General features: G+C 37.5%; 1 protein-coding gene across 1 annotated transcript in view; it reads right to left on the bottom strand.

Annotated features, from left to right (window-relative positions):
- Positions 1-1425: 1425 nt before the first annotated feature.
- The window catches only part of prkn (parkin RBR E3 ubiquitin protein ligase), a 164366-nt gene continuing 156264 nt past the window's right edge, over positions 1426-9527 (bottom strand). Inside the window, exons 10-12 of the mRNA XM_084391429.1 lie at positions 4185-4271; positions 3812-3929; positions 1426-1736 (exon numbers count right to left, since the gene is read on the bottom strand). Of these exons, the coding sequence (XP_084247555.1) occupies positions 1627-1736; positions 3812-3929; positions 4185-4271 (315 nt within the window). The 3' untranslated portion in view covers positions 1426-1626. The remainder of the gene's footprint in view (positions 1737-3811; positions 3930-4184; positions 4272-9527) is intronic.

The following is a 9527-nucleotide window of genomic DNA, read 5'->3' as shown; positions in this document are numbered from 1 at the left end:
CTACATTACCAGCAAATAACCCTAACCCTAACCCAACTTTGTTGTTAGCATGTCGCTAAGCTAACCAAACAGAACTCTAGTAAGCATAAAATTACGAAGAATAGACAGATATTAGGTAAAATAGCCAATTTTAGGTAGTCTAAACTATGTATTATCAAGCATAAGTATCATTCAGCCTCGGCCTGTAGTGTTTGAAGGCCCTGGTGTTCAGTTTCTCTGTGGCCCCGTCGGTTCGGTTCATAATCCGGCCCTGCTGACACTCATGAGGAGAGAACAATAGTGAAACACTGGAGCGGTAAATGATTGACATGCCAGGAATGCGATGACATCATGCATTGACAGATGTTAAATTACATCAGCAATGGAAGATTGAATGCAAATAGACACAAATAGTAACAAACGTACAATGAAAACAGGTGGACGAGTTATGTTAATTTAATATGATGCCAATATAGTGAGATATTTTCAATTTGAAAAAGAATCATAATACTACTGAATCTTGGTCAGAGCTCAAAAATTCAATAAAATATAAATAAATAAGTAAAAATATAAAATAATAGTGTCCCTAGTGTCTTGAAGAACTGTTCAGTAGTTCACTTTTATTCAGCACAACTGTTTTCAACATTGATCATAATCAGAAAATGTTTCTTGAGCATCAAATTAACATATTAGAATGATTTCGGAAAGATCATGTGACACTGAAGACTGGAGTAATGATGCTGAAAACTTAGATTGATCACAGGAATAAATGACATTTTAAAACATATTAAAATAGGAAAGAGTTTTAATTGGTAGACTGCTTATGATATAATTGAAACTGTCACTGTTGATTATGCTTATATTTATGTATTTACCTTGTTTGTATGTATATGTATGTGTGTATTACAATATACAATTGTATTCACTGTATATTTTGTTGTGTATTTATTATTGTCTATTCTGATAACTTGGTGGTGTAATATTTTCATTATTGTTTGTGTTTGTTTTGTATTTGTTGATGTACTGTTAATAGTAATTTTGTTTTGTTTTTATTATGTTATGATTGTGTTACGTAGTATGCTATACGACCCCTCGAAAACAAGATGGTACATCTCTCTCCATTAATCCTAATAATAATAAAGAATAATTGTAATAATATTTCACGTTATTACTGTTTTTACCGTTTTATTTTAGCCTTGTTCAGCATAAAAGACTTCTTTATGAATCTTAAAAAATCTTGCCGACCCCAAACCGTTGGACGATAGTGTATACCACTGCTAGATTTTGAATGTTAGATTGGATCAGGTTAGCATAACAATGAAAGCTGGATTGGGGAAAACTTTCAATGTGGTTATTGAGTGTAGTCAGAAATACAGCAACACTCCCATTAGCAAATTAAATATGTTGGAATTTAATGACAAAAAAAAACAAAAAAAAAACACGACTCAGGATTTCATTCAAACATTTTAATAACACTAGAATTTTTTTCCATCGCACCTAAAATATTTGTGGTTACCACAACTACCATTGAATGTCAGCAGCATTTCATGATATGTACCTCACAACAGTGATAATGATTTAACAGTGTCCTGCAAGGTTTCCCATTGGTTCCATTCCCTGAGTTTCAGAGCGTATCCAAAGAAGTCTTCATCCGAACCAGTGGTTTCCCATACATTCCCTGTTCCACTCCACACGACAGATCCAGCACCAGTCAAACCTGCACTGTGGACGCGGACACACCATGTGCATACAGCCACCTGAGGAAGATCATGACAACACACCATTATCTGCACTGAAGGAGATAACAGCGTCATTATGACACACTCTTCAAGTGTAAAGATAAAAACAAAGATAACCAACCTAGTTTTCAAATGTGAAACCGATTCAGTATATAATGCAAAACATTTCATACAATAATATGCTCACATGACCATATATATATATATATATATATATGATCATTTATATTTCTGGCATTAACTAGACGCAATTTGCTGAGTTAACCATTTGTGTATTTATTTATATACACTCACCGGCCACTTTATTAGGTACACCTGTTCAACTGCCCGTTAACACAGATATCTTATCAGCCAATCACCATTACAACAACTCAATTGATTTAAGGAATGTTGACACGGTCAAAACGATCTGCTGAAGTTCAAACAGAGCATCAGAATGAGGAAGAAAGGTGATTTAAGTGAGTTTGACTTCGTTCAGTGGGATGGTTGATGGTGGGGGATGGTCTGAGTATTTCAGAAACTGATGATCTACTGGGATTTTCACACACAACCATCTCTAGAGTTAACAGAGAATGGTCAGAAAAAGAGAAAATATCCAGTTCTGTGGGTGAAAATGCCTTGTTGATGTCAGAGGTCAGAGGAGAACGGCCAGACTGGTTCACATCTCTGAACACACAACATGTCGAACCTTGAAGCAGAAGAGCTACAGCAGCAGAACTCACTCCTGTCAGATGAGAACAGGAAACTGAGGACACAATTCACAGAGACTCATATAAGATTGGAGAAATGTTGCCTGATCGGATGAGTCTCGATTTCTGCTGCAACATTCAGATGGTCGGGTCAGAATTTGGTGTAAGCGACATACAAGCATGAATCCATCCTGCCTCGTATCAGCGGTTCAGGCTGCTGGTGGTGTAATGGTATTTTCTTGGCACACTTTGGGCCCATTAGTACCAGCTGAGCTTCGTTTAAACACCACAGCATTGTTGCTGATCATGTCCATCTCTTTATAACCACAGTGTACAGTCTTCTGATGACTTCCAGCAGGATAACGCACATGTCACAAAGCTCAAATCAACTCACACTGGTGTCTTGAACATGTTCACTTTACTCAAATGTCCTCCAGAGTCACCAGATCTCAATCCAGTAGAGCAGCTTTGGGATGTGGAGGAATGGGAGATTCACATCATGGATGTGCAGCGATAAATCTGCAGCAACTGTGTGATGCGATCATGACGATATGGAGCAAAATCTCTGAGGAATGTTTCCAGCACCTTGTTGAATCTGTGCCATGAAGAATTACAGCAGTTCTGAAGGCAAGAGAGGGTCCAACACGGTACTAGCAAGGTGTACCTAATAAAGTGGCCGGTGAGTGTGTATTAAAAATTCCATTGTGAGATACAGTATTTCATGCAGTGTGCTCTGTGTACTGCACATTGTGGATAATAATTTAGATTAGGGCTCTTTAACAGCGGGTTTGCGACCCCTAGGTGTCCGTAGCGGTACTGCAGGTGGTTCACAAATTATTGTTTGATTTCAAAAGAAATGAAAATCTATGTGGAACAAAAAAGTCCCTTCCATATTAAAATGCAGAATGTAAAATGAAAATGCTTATTTTTATCAATAATGGGGGATAGACGTACAGTTTCTTACGTTTACTGTTTTTGTTTACTGCAAGTTTTTTTTTTTTTTCTTGGAAAGATTAGCTTAACAATCGGAATGTTGTTAAACAACAATCCGAACCATTGAACACACTGCACTTCTATCCCTCACAGCCTCGTATTCATTCCTGTCAGAGATGAAATATGACGCTACCGTGTGCATTAGCAGTTTATACACTGTAGTCTGATACTGCTTACAAATTACATGACAGAAATCGTAATTGGAAACAATCTATTACATTACACATTTTATAATCCATTTAATGCCGACTTTAATGTTCGGAATCTGATTACGTATTCCAGATTACATATAATCAGTGACTACCCAGCACTGTAAGCAGTCAGTAATAGTAATAGCAAGAGCAGTATGGTAGGACTGTATTCTGAAAAGCCCCTGAGAAACTAGAGAAAGGTAAAAGGTCCCATCCGTACCGTTCTTTTCCACGGGAACTTGGCATTTGGGACAGGGGTGAGTGGTTTGGGCTATAGTGTCCTGTGAGGCCTGATCCCAGCGGGCAAGACGAGCCGCTTCTTCATCTACAGCATAACCCTGAAACACACACACACACACACCGTAGAGCAGGGATCAAACACAGCACAGGCAGACTTGAGCTTTAAACTCCTCCTCTTCTATAGTTCTGTCATGAATCAGGTGATTTGGGAATGGCTTGCACTGACACTCTTATGACTATAATCACAGGCGGCTCATCCCAAAAGAGAGATGACTGATGATATCAGGCCAACATTAACTGAACTGTGCCCATGCATATGTGATGTGGTAATATTAGAAGTGTGTGTTTCTCACCTGTAGGGCACGTCCTGTTGCTGTGGCCATCGTGTGTGTGCAGGAGCCCTCGTGATACTCTTCCTTACAGTCCCTGCAAAACACCAACTGACACAAACAGAAAATCACTTACTATATGCCACTGCTCTCACATTGATCAGCAATTACACTGCACATTTTAGAGTGGCCTTTTATTGTGGCCAGCCTAAGGCACACCTGTGCAATAATCATGCTGTCTAATCAGCATCTTGATAGGCCACACCTGTGAGGTGGACGGAGTATCTCGGCAAAGGAGAAGTGCTCACTAACACAGATTTAGACAGATTTGTGAACAATATTTGAGAGAAATAGGCCTTTTGTGTACATAGACAAAGTCTTAGATCTTTGAGTTCAGCTCATGAAAAATGGGGGCAAAAACAAAAGTGTTGTGTTTATAATTTTGTTCAGTGTATTATTATTATTACAATTATTTTCCTGTATTTAATTTATTCCTGTGATCAAAGCTGAATTTTCAGCATCATTATTTCTAGTTTCCCCCCTAATGTTTATATTATATTTTATCACAATTAGCAAATATCTTTAAATAGTCTTAGTTAACAGCGCTGACTAGATGTAAACCATTTATCACAGGTTTAATTCCCCAATACTTGCAGACACTTTGGCTCTGGTTTCTAAAGGAGTTCTGATACGCCTCGGTCTGTTTGAATCATCATCATGTTTGCAATACCAGTTTATGACGTAAACAGCACAAATGAATATTCATGCAGGATCGGAAGACCACACAAGAGGGCAGTGTTTCTCCATGCCCGTGTGAACACACACTAGCTCTTCTGAAGCTCCACTGATCTAGTGTTTCTTCAGAGATCCAGACTGTGAAGTAGGGAACATCACACCATCTTTTTGCATTATAATTTCAGCTGCTCATGACAGATCCTCCTCTCAAGGTCTAGAGACAGATGCTTCTTTGTTTTCCCTCTCTCCAGTAATGCTGAGAAAACAGAGCTCTTTCGACAGCCACTTTCTTTCTACTTTTTTTCACCCCGGCTATCATTTGTTCCCTCTCAGACGCGCCACCCTTCATGTTTATTACCCTGGTCGCTGGTGTCCTTCTCCAGCACACTCATTTCTCCGGAGTGTGTGTGTGTGTGTGAGCCAGTGCGTTTGATGTGGAACAGTGTGAAACCCTTAGTGTGAAATTGTGTGTCGGTTTCTTTACTTTTCGAGCAATGGGATATTTGAATTGTCAAGTCAGTTCTCGTCGCTAATAAGCATTTCAACAGGTAATATGTTCCCGCAGAACTCCCAGAATCCTCCGCAGATTCAGAACATCTGCCAGTCATAAAGCTGATCATCGCTCTGTGCTTTTGTTTATTAAATATCTGAGCTAATTATGGAATCCTAAACCTTCTGACTAATTCTGTTTCATGACTTTTCCAATCATTCATCATTAACCGGATAGAGATTTAAAAAAGATTACTGAAAAATAAATAAATAAAAAAATCTAGCTGAATATTAATTTTTTTAACATAACTATGAATTTATACCCATTGAATTTAGCCCATGACGTCTTAGGATTTATCATTTTATTTTTTTAAATGTTTAAAATCAGCAAAAAATGCTGGGGAAATCACTAACAATTGCACATACTTTGATATTTGAATTTATAATCTATTCCTGTGATCAAAGCTGATTTTTTTTTTGCATCATTACTCCAGTCTTCAGTGTCACATGATCCTTCAGAAATCATTCTGATATGATGATTTGATGCTCAAGAAACATTTCTGATTATTATCAATGTGTAAATACAGTCGTGCTGATTCATATTGTTGTGGAAACTGTGACAGTTTTTCAGGATTCCTTGACTAACAGAAAGTTCAAAAGAACAGCATTTATTTGAAATAGAATTATTTTGTAACTCAATTTAACGCACCTGAATAAAATATATATATATTTTTTTTCTTACCTTAAACTTTTCAAAGGCAGTCTTTCCACAAAAATATTAATCAGCAAAAAACAGAAATGCCACAGGAAAAAGTTGTATCTGTTCTTTAAATGTGCCATTCCATAACAGACTTATAGAGCGCATTCTGCAATAAACTTTGTCACTTATACATGCCGAACACGGGGCACTATGCTATAGGACGCTTTGATCTGGGCTCCAGCGTTTATAAATGCAGTCAACTCTGTTTGTGTGTGTGTGTGTGTGTGTGTGTGTGTGTGTGTGTGTGTGTAGACTTAGACAGGATCTGACAGTGGCAGCCTGATGTGTGTTAAATAAGAACGTCAGAGTGAAACGGTGAAAGAGTTCTTAGAGAAAGAGACTTCTCTGATCATCTGCCAGACTGATCTCTCTCTCTCTCTCACACACACACACACACACACACACACACTCACAGTCCTGACCCAAATGTATGGCTTCAGTGCAATAATAGCATCTTTCTGACACCTGGCTCACGGTCCCCAGCGTTCAGAGCCACAAACACAATGAGAGAACAGACAGATCGTACAGCTTCTCATAAACATGCCATTTTAAAAACAGACTTCATCTAGTCACCTGACGTTTCCTACAATTAGGGCACAAATCAAGTGTAAAAATTTTTTTTTTTTTTTTTTTTTTTTTTTTAAAGGCGCAAACAAACGAAAGGTGATACACTGTGATTTCCCCCTGTATGGTTATTATTATAACCGCCAAGGCAACATTTCTCATAGTCATATTGCTTAACTTGATAAAACAAACAAACAAAAAACTAATAAATAATAATAAAAAATATAAACATGATACAACACAACAAAATAATCATTAATAATTAACTGATAAAATAAAAACCAAACAAAATCTCATTCAATATATATATATATATATATATATATATATATAAAAAATAACTATAGTAGTATCTCAATGATACTATAATAACACTTTTTAAGAGTTGTAAATAAATGTTTTTTTTTTCTTCAAAAATGTAAAAAAAGAAAGAAAAAAAAGAATATATATATAATATGTAACCTGCCATTTCATTTTAATAATTTGTGAAATTCTTTAGCAATTTCTGGGTGAAAATAGTTTTAGATCAACTTTTTTTAAGTCAGACACATACACACACTCCAAAACTGAAACTGAATAGAGCGAGATCAACTCTAGTTTTCAACACACACTGCTGATACAGGGCAAACAAAAGAGAGGAAGGCCGAATAAAACGGAAGAGAAGATATAGAGAGGGGATATATTGATTTTCCTGTAGGTGAAGTAGGACAGGTTGCGAGGTGTCCCTCAGGTCCAGAGAGTGTAAAAACCTGTCTGTGTTTTTATGTGCCGTCGTTGGTGTGTGTGTGTGTGTGTGTGCTGGTGCAAACGGTTCATTAACACCACCTCCAATAAAGCCTTTATCTGCAGCTCACAGACGCAGCTCTGACCACAGCAGAAACCGGACACACACACACACACATACACACACACACACACACACACACACACACACACACACACACACACACACTCGCTCGCTCTCACACAGACACTGTAGAAGTCGTGTGGTTAGAAGATAAGGGACAAGCTCTCCAAATTCAAACTTATTAACAAACACAAAAATAGACTAAATCACAGCTAAAGCTACACCTGTATAACCATTAGCCAATGTGATTTCACTAGCAAAAATATATCAGAAGAAATGACAAATATTCAAATATTGCTCACCGCAGGATGTTACATGCTATCAAATTTATTTCAATCTAAAAGACTTGGAAGTCTTGAAGTACCCAGTTATCTTATTTTAAAGGTTCCTAATTTTTGTTTTGGGTTCTCCTACAATTGATTTACATGCATCCAAGGTCAAAAAACACTTTAATTTTCTCATAATACATATTGCAGCATCACCTCTTTCTCAAAGAGTCTGAAACGGTTCATTCAAAGATTCAGTCTCTCTAAACTCCTCCTTACTGAGAGCAGACTCTGCTCCGATTGGTCAGATGCCCCAGTCTGCTGTGATTGGTCGACCGCATACAGCACGTGTCGGAAACAAAGCGCACGTAACTATATCTGGATGTCAACTCTTCCTCAGCACTTGATACACAGTGATACGAACAGTAACGATAGCGTTGTTGTTTTTTTCCATATCAATTGCGTGAGTCCTCATTCTTTTGAAGCGCAGCAAAGTGGATTCCCAGCGCTGAAAACATGTCGACAACACAAACCAAACTCTTCCAGTCTCAGCTACAACTACAGTGTATGAGGGTCAAAGTAGATGTTGTTCACGGGCAGCCAATGAACACCATAGGCTGACATTATGCAAATGTGTTACATTGTTACATAGGTTTGTAACAGGAAGTGAGACTGGAGTTACTGACGACTCGTTTCGGCAGTTCAGAATCGATTCTTTCTTTTAGGAGACAATAACTTTATTTGTCGTGCACTTTAAAACACTTCAAAACCTTTTGCATTCACAAACAGCTATTTTACACACTGCATGAAAGGTAATATTCAAAAAAGCATAATTGGGGCAATTTAGTGACAATTGTGAAAATATATCAAAAAAAAATAAAAATACTGATTGCCTGTAACGGTCAGGTTGGTTTCCGTTTTGTAGTCCTGGACTTTTAGTTTGTAAATCATTATATGCAGTGTTTCTTTTCTGTTTCCATGGTTTCTTAGCATGCTTTTGTTTGTTACTATGGTTACTCATTGTTTCATTGAGTTGATCCACCTGCTCCTTGTTTAGCTATTTGGTTTCTCTGTGCATTGTTAGTTTTCCGTTCTCGTCTATGTTTAGTTGGTTGTGATTGTCCTGCGTTCCAGCATGAAACTGCAGTGCTCCTGCATGTATTTTGTTTTGGTTTATTGTTAAATAAAGTGACGGCTGCGTACAGATCCTCCCTCACTACTCTCCTTGCTGCAACTAACTGTGACACTGTCCAACACAGGACGGTTTTTGTTTTGTTATTAGGTTACCAAAATTGTGTTTAAAAACCCCTGCTTTGTGTGTTTTTGCAGCAATCAGAACTATTTTTTTATTTGTTTAGATGAACATTGAAACATAAAATATCGACATAATCCTCATCCTTCCCTCACATCCTGTTACAAATCCTTCCCCCGCGGGTCAAAATGACCCGAAGCCATAAAATTATACTTTTTTTGTAGTTGTTGATCAGAAAAGCGTATATTATGCTTTTTTTTTGGGGGGGGGGGGGGGGGGGGGGGTGAGACTTTGTATTATTATTTTATTTTATACATTTTTATTTAAATGAATAGATTTTATCAATAAATAATAACATTTGAGCACATTCTTCACATTCTTTCAACTTAAATTCAAAATAACTGCAATGCATGCACATTGGGTCTATTTAGGTGTCTCTGCCGATCAAGTCAAT

This window comes from Rutilus rutilus, assembly GCF_951802725.1.
Source record: "Rutilus rutilus genome assembly, chromosome: 20".
NCBI lineage: Eukaryota > Metazoa > Chordata > Actinopteri > Cypriniformes > Leuciscidae > Rutilus > Rutilus rutilus.
Note: the sequence above shows the minus strand (reverse complement) of the source record. Positions and strands in the feature narration are given on the sequence as shown.